Genomic DNA, 23,228 nt, shown 5'->3' with positions numbered 1-23,228 from the left:
CTACAAGATGATAGGCAAGAATTATGTATCTCAAGTATAGTAGGATTGTTTTTTTATAAAGTAGAGTAGGATTTTGGATATACTTGGAAATCTAATGCTACTTTAATCTTTCAGGGACAACAAAGAGGACATGAAAGGAAGTTTAGAGATAGACATTCATATATGAGCACACACATACACATACACACACACACACACACACACACACACACACACACACAAACACACACACACACACACACCCTCCAAGTAAAAAGGCAAGCAAACCACTCTGCATACACAGGGCAAAAGCATCCCTGCTGAGCCACCCCAGTTCAGATCCTTAAAGGAAGATCCAAAGCAGCAGCCAAGCAGTAAGAGAAGTTTCCTGCTCTCAAGGAAGTTCTCCAAAGTCCACGCTATAAAACTCCCCTGCCCTGGGAAGTTGGCAGAGGATGGCCATGTGTTTCTTTCCTGAAATTTAGCACAGAGAACAGCATCCAATCCTGTCTGGTATGATGTGCTAAGGGAAAAGGAATCCACCAGCAAGAAGAGATGGGATCAGCACCTATGTAAGGAGGGAGAGGCCCAACTTGCTGGCCAAGCTTTCCTCAGAAGAACAGGATGAACAGATTTGCATGTGTCTATATGCACATGAATGTGTGTATTTATGCACACATAACTCCCTGCCAAAAAGGAAAAAAAAAAAGCCCACAGGCTCTTTTGAGAGGTCCAATATCTTAAAATATTCATTTCCTCTACCCCAAATCATACCTAATAAAATCAAAGCATTTTTCTTCTTTTTAAATTGGACTCCGAAATCACCTCAAGAGATCCCAAAGGGAAACTGGCATTCAGCAGCCTATCAAGTGACTGCTTATATTCCCCTCTCCCCATGATTCCCTCTGCTTGGCTCGACCAAACAAGGGAGCAGAACAGAACCTTCAAGACTCTTTAGCCCCACAGCAGGCCTAGAGATAAGCAAGATGATGCTACATAGCAGCAGAAAGTCATAGGCTCTCAAAGCAGCATACACTCCCAGCCCGGTGAGTTCTAACTACATCCTCCAGATGCTCCCTGAGCTCCTCTTCAGCCATTCAACACAAAGATTACTACTACCTGTAGGTTCTTAGCTACAAACAGTCCAGACACTCCCTCTCCCTCAGGAAATAGCAACAAAGCATACTAGAAATTGAGAAACTGCTGGAGTACACACACTTCCCAGTCAGAAAGAGACCCTTTGCTAGGATGGTGCAAGAAATATGTCTCCAATATACTAGGGGCATGATAGTGTTTTGGCAGGTCCACAACTGGTGCTACAGGAGGCTTCCTTACAGGTAGTCTACTCCTTAACAATCATGCTAAAAAAAAAAAAGATTATAATTCTGAAAGATATTTAAACTGACTCCCAGAATTCAGAATTTACAGGATAGACTGGTCTGAACTCCAGGGAATACAGAAAGGTTCATCTCTCAGATGTTTCAACTTTCCCCATTCACTTAAGTTTCCTACTATTTACTAGATTCAGTCCTTTTCCCATGTTACCCCTACCTTGGACCTACCCCTTCCTTTCTTTGGATGACTTTGTTGTTCAGAACCTAATTGTCTTTTTTGAAGTTTTTTTTTTTTTTTTAAGTGGCCAGGAATATTTTATCTCATCAATATTGGTGTCCAAGTTTGTAGAAAGGTAACCTAGACTTCCTATTCCTAGAAAAGCAAATGTGTACAGGCAGAATGCAAGCAAAGGATTCACCCAATCTTAACTAAGACATGATTCTATGCCTGCTTCATAATACATCGGTGACACATCCTGAGATCGCTCAGTACAGACACTAAAATGAAGGACACAGATGGCACAGTGGCAGAGGTCCAACTGCTTCCTGACAGAAGACAGGACCACCCAGTTTTCTCTCCTCTGTTTTCTCTAGGACCTCACTGGGGGAAGACCAGCCACCCTGATACCAAGGGTAGAGAGGATTTGGATGAAGCAAGAAGGAAGCATCATCCAGAATCCAGGTTTGCCAAACAAAAATACAAGTATCTCATTCAATGGAAACCAGAGATAGCCAGAGTGGGAGAACCCTGCCTTCTCCCCCATCCCTTTCATTCCAGGCTTGTCTTGGTTAGAAATTAATTGTGGCTTGAATTGCTTTAGCTGAACCCCACCCAAAGGTAAGGTTGGCCCACTGGGCTGGGAAGCAGAAGCACCAGGGGCCTATCACAATGGTGGGGGAGACAGATTCTCCTCTAATTTAAAAGCCCCAGGGCAGTTGCAACTGCCCAACTCTGGGAGGACCAGTCCCTATATTCAGGTCCATGTTCTAGGGCCCAGCTATTGGCAACTGTCATCAAACCAGGTGGAATGAAACCTGGTGATTTTATTACTCCAGAACTTGGCATCCAAGTAGGAGTTGAAGGAGAAGCTGGGACCCTAAAAATGCACCAAGACAACAGCACCAAGAAGATGCCCAGTGGTCTTTTGGCTAAGGTGGGGTAAACAATCCCCTTTCTCTGCCAAAAGGAGAAAGAAATAATCTCACCACCACCCACCTTCACCACCATCAGGGCATCCTGTCTTGCTCTTGGCTAGCAGCTTACTATTTTGGAAGTGATACACTGTAAGCAACCCCAAGACAACTCCACAAAAGCTGCCAGAAACTAATGGTCTGGACAGACAATATTTTGGCAAAAGGTAGATCAGAGAAAATGTTCCTCCCTGGTGCTAAGATGGCCAAGGCCCAGCTCCAGCAGAACAGAACTGAGACAGGGGAAGTCAGATGATTCCCCCCCCACCCCACTGAAAATCAAGAAACCTCGGGCCTTCCAGATTCACCTGGTGTTATTCCATTTGAGCCAGAGGTTGGGGAGGAAGTTTTACCACAAGGCAGAGGAAGATCTTGGTGCACACTTGGAAGTGCCGCACGAGTGGAGATCAGTCAGTCTGGGGTTTTATCTCCCACAGAATGGGAGAAAGAATCCTACCAGCTGGTCTGAAGTAGCACTTGGGAGGGTGCTGCCACGCTGGAAACAGGATATAAATAGAGCTGAGGCAACCTGGCACTCAGCACAGTAGACAGGCTGTCAAGCAAGGGACCCCTTCAGCCACAGGGCCTGGAGCCCTGGAAAGACTAAGGAGGAAATGAAGAATGAGATGGAGTTTGTACCTAGAGGCCTTCCTGTCTGAGCCTCAGGAGCCTTGGCTGGACTGTGGATGGAAGGAAGATACCAGCCAGGCCCCTTGCCATAACATTTCCTTTACCTAGGGGCTAGGAAAAGTAGGAAGGGGGGAGGTAGGAATGATGGTTGGCAAACATAGCAATGGTCCATACCTCTTCTGCCTTAGATAAAGTAGCAAAGACAAATGATAGATTTTGCCAGGAACATGTGGAGGAATAATCCTGAGACAGACACTGGAGCATCCCATTCACCCCCATGCTCATCCTACCCACAGATACTCAATTGTCAGCTGTCTTTCCCCCTTCATCTCCTTCATACATCACAGAAAAATCTGCAGCACTTAAATCTATATGACCCACCAATATGATCATATACATATATATATATATATTTGTATACATACAGAAACATACACATCACATAGATCTGTATTTCTGTGCATGTGTGTGTATATATATATATACATGTATATATGTATAGTATATATGTATACATATATATATGTATACATATATATATATATATGTATACATATATATATATATATACATACATAAAAATAAGCTTGAAAGTTGAGGGAGAGATGGGAAACCCAGCCATCTTCCAGGATTTGAAAAACTGAAAAGAGGAGGAGAGAAATGGAGACATTTAACTTCCTCTTCTTCCTTAACTCTCCCAAAGGTTAACTTGAAAAGGTGAGAAAAATCTATCTAGGGAGCTCTTTCCCTGCTCCCAAATTACTTTACACACTCTCCACTCACAGTTCTCCCATCCCTCCCTCTGCCCTGTGAGTGAAACCAACTGGCCAAGGGTTTGAGAATTTTGCCCAAAAGGAGAAGAGGAAGGAAATGGTCCAGATTGGAGTAAAGATTTGCACAATTCCCATAACAAAAATTCAAGGCAAGCCATTTACTGATGGAAGAAGCAAATTTACCCGCATGCCATGTCAGTCAAACCCATTCTATCTACCCCCCACCCCCCCACATATGTCTTATAGATCACTTTCCCCTCTGCTCCCCATCCCCCTAATCATTCTTGCCCTTAGAACCTTTACAGTTGGTGCTAAGCTACAGCAAGGTGGCGTGGCCTGAGTCATCATGGTCCACACTGTTGAGAATGGCTGTCTGATCCTCAGCAAGCTGGCGATGACATAGGTCTGAGAGGCGGGCAAAGGGATCAGGACGAGAATGTCTCTTCTTCTTTCGGAGGCAGACAGCTTCGTCGGGCCACAGTACCTGAGAGTTAGGAAGTTGCTGAACCTGGGAAGCAGAACCGTCTGGGAGAAGAGAAAAGCAAAACAAAGAAGCATCGTTAGAAGGAAAGTGGGAGGTAATATCATCTACTCACCTCTCCCCTTGTCCAGCCCAGTCTTCTCCCCTAGATTTCTGATATGGGAGCAATAGGGTCAAATGAGTCTGAGAAAGCCAGAGATTTCTGTAATACAGAATTCTTCTTCCTTGACTCAGACAACCAGCAACCCTACCCCACTAATATAAGCGAGATTATATGAAAATATAGGAGAGGGGGGCAGATAGAGTAATGGATAGAAGTTAGGAAGCCCCAAAGTTAGGAAGACCTGAATTTAAATTCAGCTTCAGACACTTAACACTTCCTAACTGTGAGAAAGGAAGGAAGGAAGGAAGGAAGGAAGGAAGGAAGGAAGGAAGGAAGGAAGGAAGGAAGGAAGGAAGGAAGGAAGGAAGGAAGGAAGGAAGGAAGGAAGGAAGGAAGGAAGGAAGGAAGGAAGGAAGGAAGGAAGGAAGGAAGGAAGGAAGGAAGGAAGGAAGAAAGAAAGAAAGAAAGAAAGAAAGAAAGAAAGAAAGAAAGAAAGAAAGAAAGAAAGAAAGAAAGAAAGAAAGAAAGAAAGAAAGAAAGAAAGAAAGAAAGAAAGAAAGAAAGAAAGAAAGAAAGAAAGAAAGAAATGTAATCTTTCTCAGTTTATAGTCTCTGTGAATCCAGGTGACAAGAATATTTGAAACAGTCCTGTACCCAGAAGCAGTATAAGCATCTTGAATTGAAAATTTCAAAGAAACCAATGGTTTGACTGGCATGACTCATATCAACCCTAAGAACCCAAGAGTCAAAAGCATCACAAAACTGGAAAGAAACTAAGAAGTTATGTTGGCAAACTCCCTGAATCTTTTCACCATGTTGATCTATAAATCAAAGAGGTGTGCATGTTGGAATTTAAGAGAATTTAAAAATCTCAAAGATTATCTAGTGCAGTTGTGACCTATGAACCATTGAACTCTTCTACAAAATCCCTAAGTGCTAGACCATAAACTGCAGGAAGGCAAGCACTAAGTCTTGTCTAAACATTGTATCTAACACAATGCTCTTCTCTGTTAAATTGGACTGAGTCTGGATTATATATTAACTGAAAATTCACAGCCCAAAAAAGCAGATAATTCCATTTCTGGGGTGGCTTTAATTGGTATAAAGTTCTTTGTTTTGAAGTCAAAATGCACATCCTTAGAACAAAAGCTTTGGTTCTAATTCTACCCTCTGGGACCAAGCAGATTGTCTTTTTAAATTTAATAATGTTTTATTTTTTCCAATTACTTGTAAAGACAATTTTCATCATTCATTTTTAAAAAAGATTTTGAAAAAAAATTTAATCACTAAAAAAAAAAAAAAGATTTTGAGTTCCAAATTTTTCTTCCTCCATATTTCCTCACTCTCTTCCTCAAGATATCAAGAAATCTGATATATGTTAGATATGTGTAATCATGTAAAACATATTTCTGCCTTAGTCATGTTATGAAAGAAGAAACAGAAAAAAAAAAACATGAAAAAAAGTGAAAACTGTATTCTTCAACCTGTATTTAAACTCCCTCAAATTTTTTTCTCTGGATGTAGATAGTGTTTCCCATCATGAGTCTTTTGGAATTGCCTTGAAACATTGTATTGCTGAGAAGAGCTAAATCAATTATACTTGAATATCACACAATGTTATGGTTACTGTGTACAATGTTTTCCTGATTTTGCTCACTTCACTCAGTAACAGTTCATATAAAATCTTTCCAGGTTTATCTCGAAATCCACCAAGCAGATTAATTCTGATCCTTCTTGTCTGTGTCAAATATCTAAAAAATGCAATTATGTGTTCCCCCCTAAAACTTCTCTTCTCCATTTCCTTCAACTAATCCTCAACACATGAGACTGAGCCTTATAATCAGCATTGGGGATGTCTGTATGATTCCATTTAGAGATGGAATTTTAGTTTCTGATTCCTGAGCTCATCTGTAAAATAAGTGTGACTTCACTGCAGAAAACTTACATGAAAGAGAATGCCACAATCTTCTCAAAACAGATGGTTCCCCTGAAGATTGTTTTTGGTTTATCACCCTTACTTAAATAAGTACTTTATTTACCAGAGACATAAGTGTATGATTCTTTCATGCAGAAATGTTTTTTTTACTTTTTTGTGTCACAACCTTTTGGGCAGTCTAATAAAGATACCATTATTAGAAAAATCAGAAAAAAAAAGTTTTTAAATGCATAAAATAAAATATAGAAGACTTTAAATAAAACAAATTATATTGAAATTTAATTCAATTCATTAAACATTTATTAAGCACCTACTATGTGCCAGGTACTGTGCTAAGTGCTGGGGATATTAAAAAAAAAAAAAAAAAAGCAAGAGACAATCCTTGCCCTTATGCAGTTTCCATTCTAACATGGGAAACAACATGCAAACAAATATATACAAAGCAAGCTATATACTAGATAAATAGGAAGTTTTCAAAGAGGAAAGCTCTTGAATTAGGAAGCTTCCTGTGGAAAGTAAGTTTTTAGTTGAGACTCAAAGAAATCCAGAAAGGTATAGTTATCAAAATATATTGGGAAAAAAAGCTTATGGTCTCCAGATTGAAAATCCCTCATCTAATCAAGATTTTCTTTAGCAATTTATACCAATTTATCAAAAGTCCCTGGAAAAAGTAAAAGGATTGCTAAATGTTAAAAGAGCATTTTTCAAAGTCCCCAGAGGTATCTAGACCTGTCAGTATAAGGCTACACTAGCGTAACTACATTAGGCTACTTAGGCTTCACTTTTGACGTCTGCCTAGCATTCTTCAAATCTTATTGGGTAAACATGGACCACAATCCAACAAAATTATTAATGTATGGGCTAAGGAGAAGACACTATGGAACAAAGATGAGCCAAGCCTCTGAAATGATATGAATTAAAAGAGAAGTTGAATCTATCCCACAATACTCTCCAAGAATCAAAAAGACTTGTATCAATTCCAGTATTAACATTGGAAATATTGAAATGCTGGGACAGTTAAGTAAAGAGTAAATATATTCTCAAAACAGGGTCAGTTAGTAAAAAAATTTATAAAGCATTTTGCTAAGTACTGAGGATAGAAAGAGAGGAAAAAGACTTCCCCCATCTTCAAGAAGCTCACAATCTGATGAGGAAAACAACATACAAACAACTATAAAAAATAAGCTACATTCAGAATAAAGAAGAAATAATGAATTTGTAGGATTGGGTAAATGTTCTAGTAGAAGGTGGGATTTTGGCTGAGATTTCAGAAATCAGAAGGCAGAAATGAGAAAGGAAACTATGCCAAGCATGGGAGACAGCCAGAGAAAATGCCCAGAGCCTCACACAAGGGGAAACCTGGAGAATTCAGTTCAGATGGAATCTAAAAGCAGAATTCACAATGACATCATAACCAGGAAAGGATCTCAAAACTGACAGACTAAATAGTGGGGAAAAAAGAATCACAGAATTTAAGCACTGAAAAAGACTTTACAGAATTATGTACCGACCCAACCATTTTGGAGAGCAATTTGTAGCCTAAAAGGCTATACAATTTTGCATTGTCTTTGACCCAGCAATACCACTACTAGGTCTGCATCACAAAAAAGTCAAAAATGATAAGGACCTATATGTACAAAAATATTTGTAACACTTCTTTTGTGGTGGCAAAGAATTGGAAATTGAGATGTCCATCAGTTGGGTAATGGCTGAACAAGTTTTGGTTATATGATTGTGATGGAATACCATTGTGCTTTAAGAAATTATGAGCAGGATGTTTTTAGAAAACCCAAAAAGACTTCTATGAACTGATTCAAAGTGAAGTAAACAGAGAACATCGTGTACAATAATAGCAATATTATGCCATGATCAATTATGAATAACTTAGCTATTCTCACTAATACAATGATCCAAGACAACTCTGAAAAATGCTATCTACCACCAAAGAAAGAAGTGGTGGAGTTTGAATGCAGATTGAAGCATACTGGGTTTTTAAATTTTATTTATTTTTCTTGGGTTTGAGTTGTTTTGGGGAGTTTTTTGTGTTTTCTTTTACAACATGATTAATATAGATGTATTATACATGTATAATTTATCAAATTATTTAGCTTCTCTAGGAATGGGGAGAGAAGGGAGGGAGAGAATCTGAAACTCAAAATTTTTTTTTTATTCATTTTTCCAAATTATCCCCTCCCTCCCTCCACTCCCTCCCCCCGATGGCAGGCAATCCCATACATTTTACATGTGTTACAATATAACCTAGATACAATATATGTGTGTAAATACTATTTTCTTGTTGCTCATTAATTATTAGCTTCCGAAGGTATAAGTAACCTGGGTAGATAGACAGTAGTGCTAACAATTTACATTCGCTTCCCAGTGTTCCTTCTCTGGGTATAGTTATTTCTGTCCATCATTGATCAACTGGAAGTGTGAAACTCAAAATTTTAAAAAACAAATGTTAAAAATTGTTTTCCTATGTAACTGGAAAAAATAAAATATTAATTTTTTTAAAAAGAAGAATGAAAGTTACCTTAGCCATCATCTATCTCATCTATTCCTAAGTGGTTTAATAGATAGATGGGGCAGCTAGGTGGCACAGTGGATTAAGTACCAACCCTAGAATCAGGAGGACCTGGATTCTAATCCAGCCTCAAATTCTTAATAGTTGTGTGACTCTGGGCAAATCACTTAACCCTGTTTGCTTCAGTTTACTCATCTCTAAAATGAATAGAGAAGAAAATGGCAAACCACTCAACATCTTTGCCAAGAAAACCCCAAGTGGGGGTACAAAGAGTCATACACAACTAATCAACAAGAACAAAACAGTAACAACAAAAAAGTAGATAGAGCAGTGGACTTGGATTCAATAAAAACTTGAGCTAAATCCTACCACAGACACTTGCTAGCTCTGTTGACTCTGGACAAGTCACTTCACTTCCATCTGTCTCAGTTTCCACACCTGTAAAATGGGGGTGATAATAGCATCTACTTCATAGGATTGATAATGACAAAATAAAATAATAATTATGTTAAAGTATTTTGCAATCCTGAAAGTGCTATATAATAGCTAGTTATCATTATCTTCATTATTATTATTATTATTTTTAAATTAATAATTTTTTATTATATATATATTTTTTATAATATTATCCCTTGTATTCATTTTTCCAAATTATCCCCCCCTCCCTCTATTCCCTCCCCCTGATGACAGGCAATCCCATACATTTTACATGTGTTACAATATAGTCTAGATACCATTATTATTATTATTAACGCCTAAAAGGAATCTTTACTGTCAAGTGGTCATCTCACCTTTGCTTGAAAATCCCGCTAAGGAGAAGGAAAACTTCATCTGGGAGGCAGCCCATTCCATTTTAGACACCTCTAACCTGTTAAGGAAGTCCTTCCTAATTTCTTGGCCTAAATGTGCCTTTTAAAATAAATTCTACCCCGCACTGCTGGTGCTGCACATTGGGGCTAAACAGAGTAAGTCTGAGCTCCCTCTTCCACACAGCAATCTCTCAAAAATGTGAACACAAGTCTCTTGACCTCCTTAACTTTTTCTTTTTTAGGCTAAACACCCACATATTGAGAACTGAAAGAATAGAACTCTTCCCCGTAACTCACCGGATCGCTTTTTGGATTTCGAGGAGCCCTTGGTTGACTTTTTGGGCTTCTTTATCCGTTGGTATTTAAGAGCTTCAAGCCTCTCAGGTGCAGCAGAATTCCCGGGTGCAGATGGATGTGTTCTGTAAGGGAGGAAAGACAGATAAATGCTGGTCAGCATTTCTGACTTTTCCCTCAGGAGGAGTGAGCCTCTCAAGAAGTGAAGGCAATTGGCTGCCCCATCTGGAAGCAGAGAGCAGTTCTGTAGAGTCTGGATTTTCTCCTTGCTGTCTTCTGAACTCCTGTCTTTCCACTAAAAAGACCTCCCCACCACCATGTCCATCTGCACCTCCTCCCTCCCTTCCTGTGCTCCAGGAAGGTAAAGAATTCTGCAACCAGCGCCAGCTATTCTTGAGCCCCCAACTCCAGCAAGGTCCTGTAGAGGGACACCAATCTGTGGGAGAATCAAAGGTCCTGAAAAGTAGAAACCTTGACTTTAGCACCATGAGCGCCCCTTCAGCATCGCCCGTAAGCCGTGAGAAATGAAAGGTGAGAGAGAGAGAAGCAGCTCCAGTATCTGAAGTTCCTGGGTCTCTGGCAAGAAAGCCCACTAGGAGAAAAGGCAAGAGGCGCAGTGGAGTTGATGGCAGGTAACCCCACCAGATGACTGCATGCAGCCCTGTGCTCCTCCTTCCCCCAGCCTCCAGAGAAGGGCAGCCCCAAGGCTGAGGGAGAGACACCACAGCCAACAGAAGCCATGGGCTCCCAAGGCTATCCCACGAGGCTTCTTCACAGCCATCTGACTGCAGGTGGGCCACAGAGGCAGCAGCCAGAGGCAGAAACCATCCACCAGATGCTAACACTTCTGTGTAATGGGGATCCTCTTAACCTTTAGCTGGCCATAGCTAGCTATCCACATTAATGAGGGGAAAAAGGTGGGAGTGGAGCACATGAACCAGAGGTCTCTGGAAGTCCTGTTCACGACTCAGGGAGCTGGGTGGGGGAAAGGGATCAATAGTAACCACAAACAACAAAACTAACATATAGAGAGCTAACAATACAACAACAAACTACAATAACTCACACATAGAAGAGCTAACAATACAACAATAATTCACATAAGGAAGGCCAACAATACAACCACAAACTTCAGTAGTTCACACATGTGGGGATTAACAATACAACAAAAACTCACATAGATAAGGGCTAACAATACAATAACATACAGCAGACAACTCACTTCATATAACACTTGACAATTTTGCAAAGCTGTTCCTCACCACAACTCTCTAGGGTAGTCAGTCACCAAATTATTAACCCCATCTAATAGAAGAGGAAACTGAGACTCTCAGAAAATAAGTGACTTGCCCAGCTACAGGACAGCTAATAACCACCTGAAGCTTAATTTAAGCCCATGTCTCCTGATTCCAAGACTAGCATTCTCTCTGTTATATAACTCTGTTTTTTAACCAAAGTGTTTCCAATTTGTTCAGACCACTGCCATTGGCAGATGTCTGTCTATATTAAGCTCTGCTATTAACTTATACTGTGTGAAATCAATGGCCTTCCTGGAAACCTAAGCAAACCCCTTTTCATCTAGTATCAGTCAGTATCCAATGAACACCCAATTGATAAGGGTTACAGATAGGTCAAGGAAAATAGTGGGAGTAAGGGAGAACCTTTCTTTTCTGTCCCCTCTCCTTCACACCCATGGGCCCAAGGGTTCTATGACCTGCTAAGAGGGAAAAAGTCACAAACTTCAGTAGAGAAAAATCTGACCTGAGTGCCTTCATATTGTGCTTGACACATAGTGTATCATAGTAACAGAACACATTTCTGTTGCAACAAGTGTCAGAATAGGCCAGGGAGATGGAAAATTGATTGATAATCTATCTACAGACAAAAATTTCTGAGTGATAATAGTACACTGAAGGTTAAGCCCATTCCCACTTGTTCAAACTTGAACCACCCCAGGATGTGCTATCCAATGACAGAGCTTCCTAAGAATTATAGAACATGGGATATTTCCTTATTGTACATGCCTACAATATCTCTCCACAATTTTTTCTAAAGGTGAAATCTGGTTAAAATGAACATCAAAAGCACTATAAAAGGAATCATTATAGGAAGTTAGATGAGTATGTATTAAATTGGGGAGGAATAATTCTACCTGTTTTGCTTTAAAGAGAAGGTAAGAAGTTCCTTTAGTTATTTATTGAATTTAATTTAGTAAGTATTTATGAAGTACCTAGAATGGGTAAGGAAGTATATACCAATCATAAAAACAGTTTCTCTGCCCTCAAAGAGCTTACATTTCACTAAAGTCTATGACTTTGGTCTTATAATTTTTTTAATGTATCAGCTAATATAGACACTTTCTTAGGATCACAGATTTGGAGTTAGAAGGGACCTTCAAGGTTCCTTCATTTTACAGATGAGGCCTAGAAATATTAAATGACCCTCCCCCAGGGTTTCAGAGAAGGAACTTGAACTCTGACAATTAAATGTCAAATCCAACCTTCCTTCCCCTGCACTACATAGTATCTTCCTTGATGGCTCTTGTCCTGAGACACGGCATATGCTTACCAAGAAGACAATGGATGTATGGTGGGCAGAGAATCATAGAGCTAGAAGATGACTTTGAGACTCATTTTACAGATAAGAAAATTGAGATCCAGATCATGGGAAACATTGTAGCTAGTCCAACATAGCACTGTAAATTTGTGACAAAACTAGGCCTAGAAATCAGATTTCCTACTGCTGGTTCAAGGCTGTTTATGTTCCATTATTATTATTGGTTATGATCTCTACAGCCTTGACTATGCACCCTACTATGATTCTAGCTCCTTTTTTGTTTAGGACTGTAGTCCCCTAAGTTCCTATACAGCTAAAAAGGGCAGCAGGCCATTTTAAAAGAGGTATAGGGGATGCAGATAAATTGGAACCAAACACAGTGTTCATCCCCAAACCCACACATTACCACCACCTCTAAAGGAGAAGGATTAGAAACCCCTTTCTTCCCTTCCCAGCTGTAATGTTGTTTTCCCACCCTGAAAGGCTTCATCAGAATCAGTCTTCAAAGTAAAAGATCACATGGTTTGATCAGGCAAATGACAATAAGTGGGATAGTTGTGTGTGTGTGAATCCACATCTAAATGAGAGTAAGTCACAATGTCATAATAGAAACTAAAAAAGAAGTCCATCTATAGCCTATTAACCATAGATTTTCCCAAATGGGCAAAATTATAAGATCAACCATCAATTAGTTCTTCAATTCAACAAACATTCACCATTTTTAAAATTAAATTGGACCTCTTTTAGAACTATTTTCCCCATTCAATTCAAATGCTGATTCTGCAAAAGGAAAGAGGTCACAAACTTCAGTAGAGAAAAATCTGAGTGCCTGCATATTGTATCTGATTTATGATGTATCGTAGTCACAGAAAACATTTCTGTTGCAACAGCAAGTGTCAGAATAGGCCAGGGAGATGGAAAATTGATTGATGTTCTATCTACAGACAACAGAAAGTTAAGCCTATTCCCACTTGTGAGACAGTCAAACTTGAACCATTCCAGGATGCCTGTTGTCTACACATTTCTTCTCTTGGTTCTGGGCTCAAATACCAAAATATAACAGGATAAGATTCTTTGGGATTCCTTAACTTAGTCTCATTGCAAGAGAAAAAAACAAATATGGGGAATTTAAAGTGGGGAAAGGTAAAATAGCTACCCACAATAACAACAAATTATAAAGAAAAGACAAAAGAAACAGGTTACAGCCAAAATCAGCTGTGTTCCAGAGGTATCCACCTGGAACACTGGAAGTCCTTTAAAATCAGTAAGCAAAATAAAGCTTTTCCTGGAGACTCCTTCCTAGATGCCTAGCTCAGTCCTACCTAAGAATCTAGAGAAATTTGGAGTGGTAGAATTAAAAATTATATTCAACAAGAATTTATTAATTTTCTACTCCATAGTGAGTAGTGTGTTCAGCAATGGGTATCCAAAGAAGAAACAAATCACAATCCCTTCTCCCAAAGAGCTTACAGACTCAATTCCTGACGTATCTCAAAAACAAACATTTTAAAGGAATTTTAGATGAGCAATATTCTACTGTGGAGCCAAAACTTTCCAAGAGATGTGACCCCAACAAGTGAGTCCAGTCAAAATAGATTTTAGATCTGGTTCCTCCAAAGAGAAGTATGTCTTATTTCTGGTTTTCAAGTAGCCTGAGGTCTCTGTGATATCGGGAAAACTTTAAGCAGCTCTTCTTTTCATAGAGAAAAGTTAGGTGGTTTTTTTTTTTGTTTTGTTTTGTTTTGTTTTTTTTCCTGATCATCCAAGGTATCTAATCTATGTGGATTTCTAACTCACCAAGACTACGGAGCTCTTTGAAATTAGATTCACAATAAACAGAATGAAGGCTCCGGAGCTTCATTTTTCCTACAGCAGCCCTCTCTCTGAGCTCTCTTTAAGTAGCTGAGGTGGGCTTTTAAAAGTTAAGGGAACAAAGATGAATTCTACTTAGGCCAATGAGATCTTTTTCAGATTCAAGGTCAACTCAACACAGCACAAGCTATCTTTTGAGTATCCTCCAGCACTAAGACAACTAGAGGAAACTGTAAAACATGATATATGATACTGACTCTTCTTCGTGGCTCCCAAACAACTTAGATAGTAACCTAGCAACCTGATTTTACAGATAGGGAAACTAAAGCAAAAAAAAAAAAAAATGTAATTGTTCAAAATAACACCAGAAAAAAAGCCAAGTATTCAGATGTAGAGTCCCTTGCATAACCACAGAGTGGTATGTAGCCATTTAATGACTATATGAATATGTATGTGTGAGAGATAGGAGTGATCCTGTTCCTAATTCTTTCCTGATTCCAAAATTAAGGACTTGGGCTATAATATTCAGAAAAAAAGAACTTCTTGACCCTAAAATTAAAGACTCATTCTCAGGGCTCAGAGCTGATGGCTTCTAGCTTCTTTCCAAACAAAAGGTCAATCTGAAGTTTGAGAACAAGGATGGACATGGCCAGGATGTAACAATAGAAAAGGTTCAGCCTAGGACAGGTCTCTTGTGTGGCTTACCAAACAATGTAAGGGGATCCTGGTTGATAGAGAAGGAGCTCACATACCAGCTTTTGAACCCATTGCTAGGACATGGCAACATCATGGTCATGATTAACTGATACAGGAATTAGGAGAAGAGAGTCTGAGAGTTGGGAGGAGGGTGCCACTGGTGATAAAGAATGAGCTGAGAAAATAAGTCTGGAAAAATGACTGATCCACACTACACAATTCCCAACTCCCCATTTGGAGAGAGGAGTTGGAAAGAGAGAGAAAGGAGAGGGAACGGTAAAGAAGCAAAGAGAAAACGACCACAGGGCTGAAGAGGAGTAATAAAGAGGAAGAACGAACACAGACAAGAGATGTCACAACTTCTTCTAAGCAAGACCAAGTGGAAACACATGCACAGCATGAAGACAGTTTTAAAGGGGAACCTAGAGATAAACAAATGGCCCCATTCCCCAGGAGAGTGCAAGTAGGAGAGTGAGCTTGGTTCCTGCCACCCACCAAAACTGTGAGGTATCTAGCCTGGAAAGGCAGCAGGAGGCTGCCCTAGGTTGGAGGTATTTCCTGGGTGAAGAAGAGAAGTGGCTAGAGGAACCAAGGGGAAGGGGGAGAAAGCATTAGCATGCTCACAAGCCCCATTTCTAAGTTTGCCAGCACAATGAGATGGCATCTCAGCTGCCACAGATCAGCATGGCCCGAGGAGAACATGGTAGAAATTAGTGAAGAAAGTCAGAAAATGGGGCTATGGAGGGGTAGTCAAGTTCCTTGTATTATCTGGAATAATAGTAGAGCTGAACCACTCTTGGGAAACTAGTGAGAGCTGAGCTGGTCCCCAGAGGCTCCCACATCCCAAGAGATGCTCTGGAGCAAGAACACTAAGGAGTCACAGGGGAAAAAGGAGAGGAGGGGGTGACAGTTCAATCAGGCGCTTGAAAACTCTGGTACACAAGGCTGGCAGAAGGCCCCTGGGGCAGGTGATTTCATAAAGCATTCCACTAGTTCTTCAGTACCCTCACCTATGCTTAATGACTGTAGTATAACACCTAGTTGGCCCCACACAGAATTTCAACACCCTTGGTTGCTGACAACTTTATAGTCCCAGATCATAAAGAAATGGCAAGTCAATCTACTTTAAGAGAGATGACTCTTATGACTGAAAGAGATTTATTAACCCTCAGTCCTCTCTGATTGGAGATTGTCACTCACTCTTACTAACTCTGGAAAAGGAGAAATCCAGGGTGCCTTTATCTAGAGCACTCTGGTCACAGGGGCTGCTCTCTAAACTACTGCCTAAGGCTGGAAAGAAGGGAGCCCATGATCAAAGAGGTTTCTTCTCTGCCTGGTAGCATCTCTCTAGCATCTCCAGATCCTTTCAAATGACCTTAACCCTGGGCCTCCTATTTGGAGGAGTAAAGCCAGATCAGGAGCAGAAGGTGGAGAGCTTCTTCTAATTACCAGAGAGAAGAAAGTCCCAAATCAGGCAGTCCCAGAACCTGCCTCCCCCCCAAAAAAAAAAATTATCTCTGGTTGGGTAGATCCAAGGTCCTATCTTAGTGAGCACCCAAAAGTCCCCCTCCACAAACCTCTCTGCTGAGGGGTTTGAAGTGAGTAGCACTGCTGTCCTGTGGCTATGGGCAATTGTAAACATGCCTGCCTAGTAAAGAGGTTACATGTATATATGGCTGAGAGTAGGCTAGTAGTGAAAAGGAACACAAAATGGGAATATTGCCCTGCTGTCAGCCATGTATCCCTACAAGTATCTCTGCCAGGGCAAAGATATCACTAAAACCTATCACTAATTGCTATCACTCATGGTAAAGAGCTGAGACAGCTCTAGGCCAGAGAGGCCAAATTAAAGGGAAAAGTATGGAGGACATTTCAGCAAGGAGCCTGAAAGGGGAGAGGTTTCCAGGGGAAGAGACAAGTCTTTTAGTAGCCATACCTAACATTTCTTTGGAAACTTGGGACAAAGAACTAAGCAGGGTGCCTGAATGATCCCAGAGTCCTCCAAGGATAGAGAGATGCAAAGCAGATCCCATGCAGTCTAGACCTAAATGGCACATCCAGACTCCCAAAGGACTGCTTTTACATGCTGTGGGCAAGTTGCCCTTGTATGAGGAAGGTGGTTCCTAGAATCAGGAAATCTATCCTGGAGACTTTCCCAAGGGGCAGAGGGGTAGAAGGTGGGAAGGCCAAAAGTTACACTGAGGTAGCCCTAGCGTTCCTTCCACCTGGCAGACTCTGAGGCAGTCCTGAGTGGAGAACTCAGAAGCCAAGGGCAGGTGGGCTAAGGGGATAGGGAGGAGGGAGGCAGAAGGAGTCAGTTACCTCCCCAAAGATGGGGGTAACCAGAGGGAATCTGCTTAGGCATTTCCCCTCTAATTCCCCTTTAAAGGAAGCGATGGCCCTGGCAAAGCCCCGTCAGTCAGTCTGTCCATCCTCCCGCTCGTTCCCCCCAGCCCCCGCCCCGGCCCCAGCCGGGTGTTCGCGGAGCTCCCTTACCTATTGAGCTGAGGAGAGGCTTGTCTCGACAACACTGCCCAGATAGCTGAGATCAATCAGAAACAAAGCAGTTATCAACACCAGCAGCGCAGCGGGGGACCACCCCCCATGCCCAGAGGGAAGGGGAAGAGGAGCACGGGGAGCCGAGAACCAATAAGGCAGGCCAAAGATGGGAGTGGGACAGGACAGGAAGGGAGAGAGACAGAGAACCAAACGGGGAAAGATGGAACGAAGCAGATGAACAGGCTTGCACAAAGCACAGACGACAGCTGCGACGCACAGCATCTCCTGCGACCGGAGACAGGCGGGGTGGGGGTGCGCATCTCTAGATAACAGGGGTTCCAAAGCCACAGGAAGTTGCATGTGGTCAGCCCAGTTACAGGCTCTCCCCCACCTCTCCCTGAACCCCCAACACTCCCTTCTCCTCCCACCAGCAGCAGCCAGGCTTGGTGCTGAGGGTGGGAGGTAAGGCTTGAGACTTCCAGGTACCAGAGAGTGGGAGTGAAACATGGGTCCCTACGTGTAGGAGGTAGGAGAGAGCTAGTCTCCCCTCCTCAACCACCTCTCTGTCTTTCCTAAGATCACCCCAGGCTCCTCCGGGCTGGGCAGGGCAGGGCGGGGCAGGGTACTCTCCAGCTCCCCTCCAACGGGCGGTTACTTCAAGAAAAGAGACCAAAGGACGGAACCAGAGAGAGAAAGAGAGAAAGGAAGAAAGAGAGGAAGAGAAAGAAAGGGAGGGGGAGAGGGAGAGGGATTCAAAAACACACTACAGACTCAGCAGGCTGTTCTGGGCAAGTCAGAGCAGCCCAAAGAAGATGGAAAGAGAGGAAGAGACAGACAGAGGAGACAGATTAAGAGTAAGGGTGAGGAAGGGAAGAGGAAGAGGAAGAAAAGAAGAAAGGAGGGCCAGGGAAGGAAAAGGCAGAAGAGGAAGAAGATGGACACAGACAGGTGTCTTGGGGGTGACTCTGGTACCTGGAATACCAGCCGCTAGAGTATAGGGTGTGCTCTTTCTGCCGGGCCGATCGCGGGAGCTTGTTTGTCTGTCTGTCTTTCTGCAGCTTCCTGCCAGGCGCGCGGGTGGGGGTGGGGTGTGTGGCTCCTGGCATGCCGTTGACAGGGCCTGAGTGTTTCCTCCCAGCCCCCAAGCCTGATGGCCGCAGCATCCCTTTCGGAGAGGCCGTAGGGACAGGGACTGGAGACCGGTGCACGCTAGGGCTGCTAAGGGGCAGGAGGTTGGGGACAGGAGGCCCCTGCCCTGGTGATCCAGGAAAGTCACGCTCCAGGGTCCTGCTTCGCAAGGGAGGAAGGGCCGGGAAGAAAAGGAATGTGGGAGACACTCGGTGGGCTTCCCCTGGACCCACCACCCGCCCCCAATGCCAGGACCAGGTGGATTCACAGGGAAGGGGAAGAAGTCCTTGACTCCAAGAGAAAGTGACTGAGCACTCACACACACACAAGAGGTCTCTCGAGCTAAAGTACCAGCACTAAGACCACCCCTTCCTCTACCCCAACTACTCCCACCATCACTCCCAGTGACCTTAAATGCCTCCTAAAGCTCTGGTGGGATAGGTGGATAAAGGAATCCCTCACGCCACTGGTTAGGCGCCTGAACAGGTGACCCCCTCCCTCTGCCAATGGCCAATGGCCACACCCTGACCTCTACCAATCAGAACTCGTCTCCCAAAGGGATGCTGCAGCATGTCCAAACGAGCCCTGTCATTTGGGTTGATGAGAGGAGTGGAGGGGCAAGGAATGGGGGGAAGGTAGTAGACCAGGTGAGGAGGGGAAGGGGGCAGCCACAGCATACTCACCCTGAAGTGGATAAGGTTGTTGGTGGGGGCTCTGGTCTGAGCAGCTCCTCCCCCATCCTCCTGGGGGAGGGTGTCTGTCCGAACACATCCAGGTTGTCCGCAGGCCCGGCAGGGCCCTGGGGCGGGGAGGGATAGCCAGTGGCCAGGGTGGTGAAGCCCATGGCCGGCCGATAACTGGGGCTATCACCCCGACTGCTCTGGGAAGGGGAACCCGTGGATGGCGTGGACTTGCGGGAGAAGCTGACTGCGGCGGGTGGCTGTAGGGTTATCTCCGATATTTCTGCCTGCTGCAAGAGGCCAGGGCGGGGCCTCGCCCGGGCCGCGAGCTCTGGGGAGCCGGTTCGGGAGCTTAGGGGACTTTGGGTCAGAGGCGAGAGCCGCGAGGGCTGTAGCACCACTTGATGTAAACTGGGCTCGGCTCGCCTGCCCTGCCGGGGGCTGGGCCTGGGCCGAGGCTGGGGCTCATACCACCGGGTGTCCAGGCTGAATGTGCTTGGGCCGCCATGACCCGCGGGCTCGGCCGGCTCGGGGTAAGGCAACACCGGTATGCCCATGCCTTGGCTGGTATGTCTGAGCTGCCCTTGGCTCACCAGAGGTTGCATAGGTTTGTCCTGCCACTTGGTGGCGGCGGGCACTGTGACTGGACCTCTGCCAGGTGACTTGCCTGCCCAACTCTTTGGTGCCTCCAAAGATAGGATACCCGGGTAGGCTGCGGGCACCTGGAGGGAGGTGGGGGGCAGTCCCCGAGGAAGGCAGGCCTTTGGCTGCAGGCTCTCTGCCACATCGCAGGGGTGCAGCTGGTGGGGGAACATCATGGCTGGAGACTCCAGGCCACCAAAAGGAAACTCGGGTCGGCCCCATGGCTCTGGGGAGCGGCCTCCCGTGGGTGTCTGAGTCAAGGGCAGCGTGCTGTTGGAGTTATTCTCGCCATTCTCCTCGGGGATGGTGGGGTGACCAAAAGGCCCCTCAGTGTGCAGGGGTGGGGATGACATGACGGAGCTCAGGGGGCTGCCTACTTCAGGCATGTAGAAGGGTGGGGGCTCCACTTCCCCAGGGCTGCTGCTGCTGAGGTAACCGTAGTACTGGCCATGGTGGAAGGGCCGGGGGCCTGGGGGCCGGGCCTGGCCTGTGGCTTGGAGCCGACCTTCCAGACCACTGGGACCCTCCAGCCCCCGGGGCTGGAACCGGGGACTATATGCTGGTGGCGGCAGGTAGGACTCTTGACTGGATGACAGAGGGGTCAGCTGAGACTTGAGGGCAGCCACCGAGGTGGGCACTAGTGGGTCGTCATTTTCCTCATCTGATTGACGGAACTCCGGGTACATGTCAGTCTCCTCTGCAAAGGGAAAGCCTTCAATGCGCCGGCTCTTCATTGAGGGCTCCATGTCGGTGGGATCCATCACAAACCGGCCATCAGGGCCACGGCTGATGAGCTCGATAGGGGTGGTGGCCTCCGCCTCCGCCTCCGCTTTGGCTACACTGTACTTTTTGCTACTGATGGCCCGCTTGGTCTTCTTGTATAAGGAGAGCTCCTTCTCCCGGCTGGGGCTCAGCATTCTCTTAGCTGCGGGTTGGCCCTGGTCATCGGAGGATTCTGATGGGGCTCTTAGTGTCCGGATACTCTCAGGGCTCACTTTTCCGGAGGATAAACTGAGCAAAGAGGCAAAGGGCACAGTGAGGGGGAGAGGAAGTAGAATAGGGAATCCTTATCGCATCACCATTTTATCCTTTCAGGCCAATCTATCCCCACCCTACACAATAGCACCCAAAATAGGGAGAGTGAAAAAGAAGGTACTATAACCAGCTCCAGTTTCTGCATGAGTACTAGCTTCTTTTTATTTTTGTTTTTTTAAGTTCCCACCTATAATTCATCCACATGGGCAGATTCCAACAAAGAAAGTCCCTCTACCAATTTTGATCACAATGATTTTTGCAATAGTCTTAGAGACACTAAAGGACACTGGCAAGGTGAGTGAGTTGGTCAGGGTCACACTGCCAGTATGTGTCACAAGCAAATCTTGAACCCAGGTCATCCTAAGTCAGAGGCCAGCTCATACCAGGCTGATTCTTATTTTTTAGATAATAACTGAAAATGTCCAATGTTTAGACTGTTTTCTACCCCAAGACTTGGTTGGTATATGTTTCTCATCCATCCCCCTTTCCTCCAGATAAACCCATATACACATTGTCAATCTGCTTGGAGAATATAAACTTATTTTTAATACTAGTTTAAGCAAAGTAGTAAATCTATTAGGTGGAAGAGTAAAGTTACATTAATGCATGCATTCCCATGGCCAAAGAGAAATGGTTTTTAGATTATCTACTAATTTGGATTACTTACACCATTGCTCCCTTCCATTAGAGTAGATAGCTTAGTGCTAACTGTAGATAGTTATTTGTTCATTCATTCCTTCAACAAACATTAACATTAAATGCCTACTAAGTGCCAAATATTGAATGACTGGAAACTATGACAAGAATCATGTTGATAATTAAAATTAAGAGTCAACATCAGGAACTGTTTATGATACTACTGAGTGCCAGATGAGGCCAGATGTTTAAATGCTGGGGAAAGATATCTAAAATGATCCCCAAATTCCAATGAAATTCTTTCAACGCCCTAAGAATGAGAGCAAGAAGGAACACACTCCTCTCTCACTGGTCCTCTCTACCCCAAACTCTTTTCATACTTCATGGAGATACTCACGGAGACTCCAGGCTCTTCCTGCAATGAGTGATGGAGAGTGGAGGATCTAGAAGGAAATGGAGACAACATGCTGAGGTCTGAGAGACACAGCAGACAGAAGCCATAAGCCACAGTGCCACTCACTGCTGGCAAAGGGTCCCAGACCTCAGGAAGGGAGAGCCACAGTACAAAGAGTGAGCTCTTTACTATAACTGGCAACTCTCCAGTGACTTCCTGATCTCAGTCCCCATTTGAGGGAAGCCAGAAAATATGGGTAGACTTCTTTCCCAGGTTACCTGACTCTACCTCCACAAAAGGAATTCTTTCCATCACCTTTAGCCTCCACCACTGGCCCTTTCCCCATTGGCCCTTCTTGTCTTCCCTACTCTCTTATACCCACATTTCAAATTACTTGATACTTCACTATCAAGCCTTTCTACCTTAGTAGACTCTCCTTTTTCCAAGAAGCTATCCCAAGGCTACTCAAGTCACCATACTCTGCCCTACTTACCAAACACATTTCCATATGGAAACAAAAGGGGCCACATCCACCCAAGCCAAGTGCTGAGGTATCCTTATAAAATATTCTTTCTATGTTATAGCTAAGTAAACTTCATTAGCCCTTAGCACAGTGTGTGGCATATAGTAGGTGCTTAATAACTGTTTATTGATGGTTGAATCCACAGTTGTACTGTTCTGATTCAGGCATGTCCATGACTGAGATCATGCTGAAGGGCCAACTTTCCCAGTGGAAAAAGAGGGGAGGTCCCTGGAACCAGGCCCAGCGGGTGTGCCAGTCCTTAGAAGCCAAGAGACCACTCACCTTTCTTGCGTTTAAGCTTGCGCTTACGCTGTTTGTTGACAAAGCAGGCGGCCAAAGTGCTGAAAAGGATGGCTGCTGCCAGGAAGCAGATTGTTGCCACGATACCAGCCAGCACAGGGCGGGCTAGCCCATCATCCGTCAGATCAGGCTGTGGGAAGATGTCTGCAGAGGCAGAAGAAACACATGAGTCTCAAATTTTCTGCACCTTCCCCTAGCCAGGATTCTTCTCTATCTTTATGAGAAACCACAGTAGAATTGAGCAGTAAGATTTGTCTGATACTATTTCCGGTC

General features: G+C 43.8%; 1 protein-coding gene across 6 annotated transcripts in view; it reads right to left on the bottom strand.

Annotated features, from left to right (window-relative positions):
- Nucleotides 1–4,050: 4,050 nt before the first annotated feature.
- IGSF9B (immunoglobulin superfamily member 9B) overlaps nt 4,051–23,228 on the bottom strand; it is a 64,687-nt gene continuing 45,509 nt past the window's right edge. For 2 of the 6 annotated variants that reach the window (XM_074303765.1, XM_074303766.1), the window contains exons 16-21: nt 22,938–23,099; nt 22,136–22,181; nt 19,429–21,078; nt 10,058–10,179; nt 9,321–9,389; nt 4,070–4,432 (exon numbers count right to left, since the gene is read on the bottom strand). In XM_074303765.1, coding sequence (XP_074159866.1) covers nt 4,224–4,432; nt 9,321–9,389; nt 10,058–10,179; nt 19,429–21,078; nt 22,136–22,181; nt 22,938–23,099 — 2,258 coding nt within the window. In that variant the 3' untranslated portion in view covers nt 4,070–4,223. Of the gene's footprint in view, nt 4,433–9,320; nt 9,390–10,057; nt 10,180–17,614; nt 17,661–18,589; nt 18,905–19,428; nt 21,079–22,135; nt 22,182–22,937; nt 23,100–23,228 lie in introns of all 6 variants that reach the window. The other 4 variants (XM_074303767.1, XM_074303768.1, XR_012488335.1 and 1 more) reach the window with 3 other exon arrangements.

The sequence above is a fragment of the Sminthopsis crassicaudata genome, chromosome 3, assembly GCF_048593235.1.
Source record: "Sminthopsis crassicaudata isolate SCR6 chromosome 3, ASM4859323v1, whole genome shotgun sequence".
NCBI classification, from domain to species: Eukaryota; Metazoa; Chordata; class Mammalia; order Dasyuromorphia; family Dasyuridae; genus Sminthopsis; species Sminthopsis crassicaudata.
Note: the sequence above shows the minus strand (reverse complement) of the source record. Positions and strands in the feature narration are given on the sequence as shown.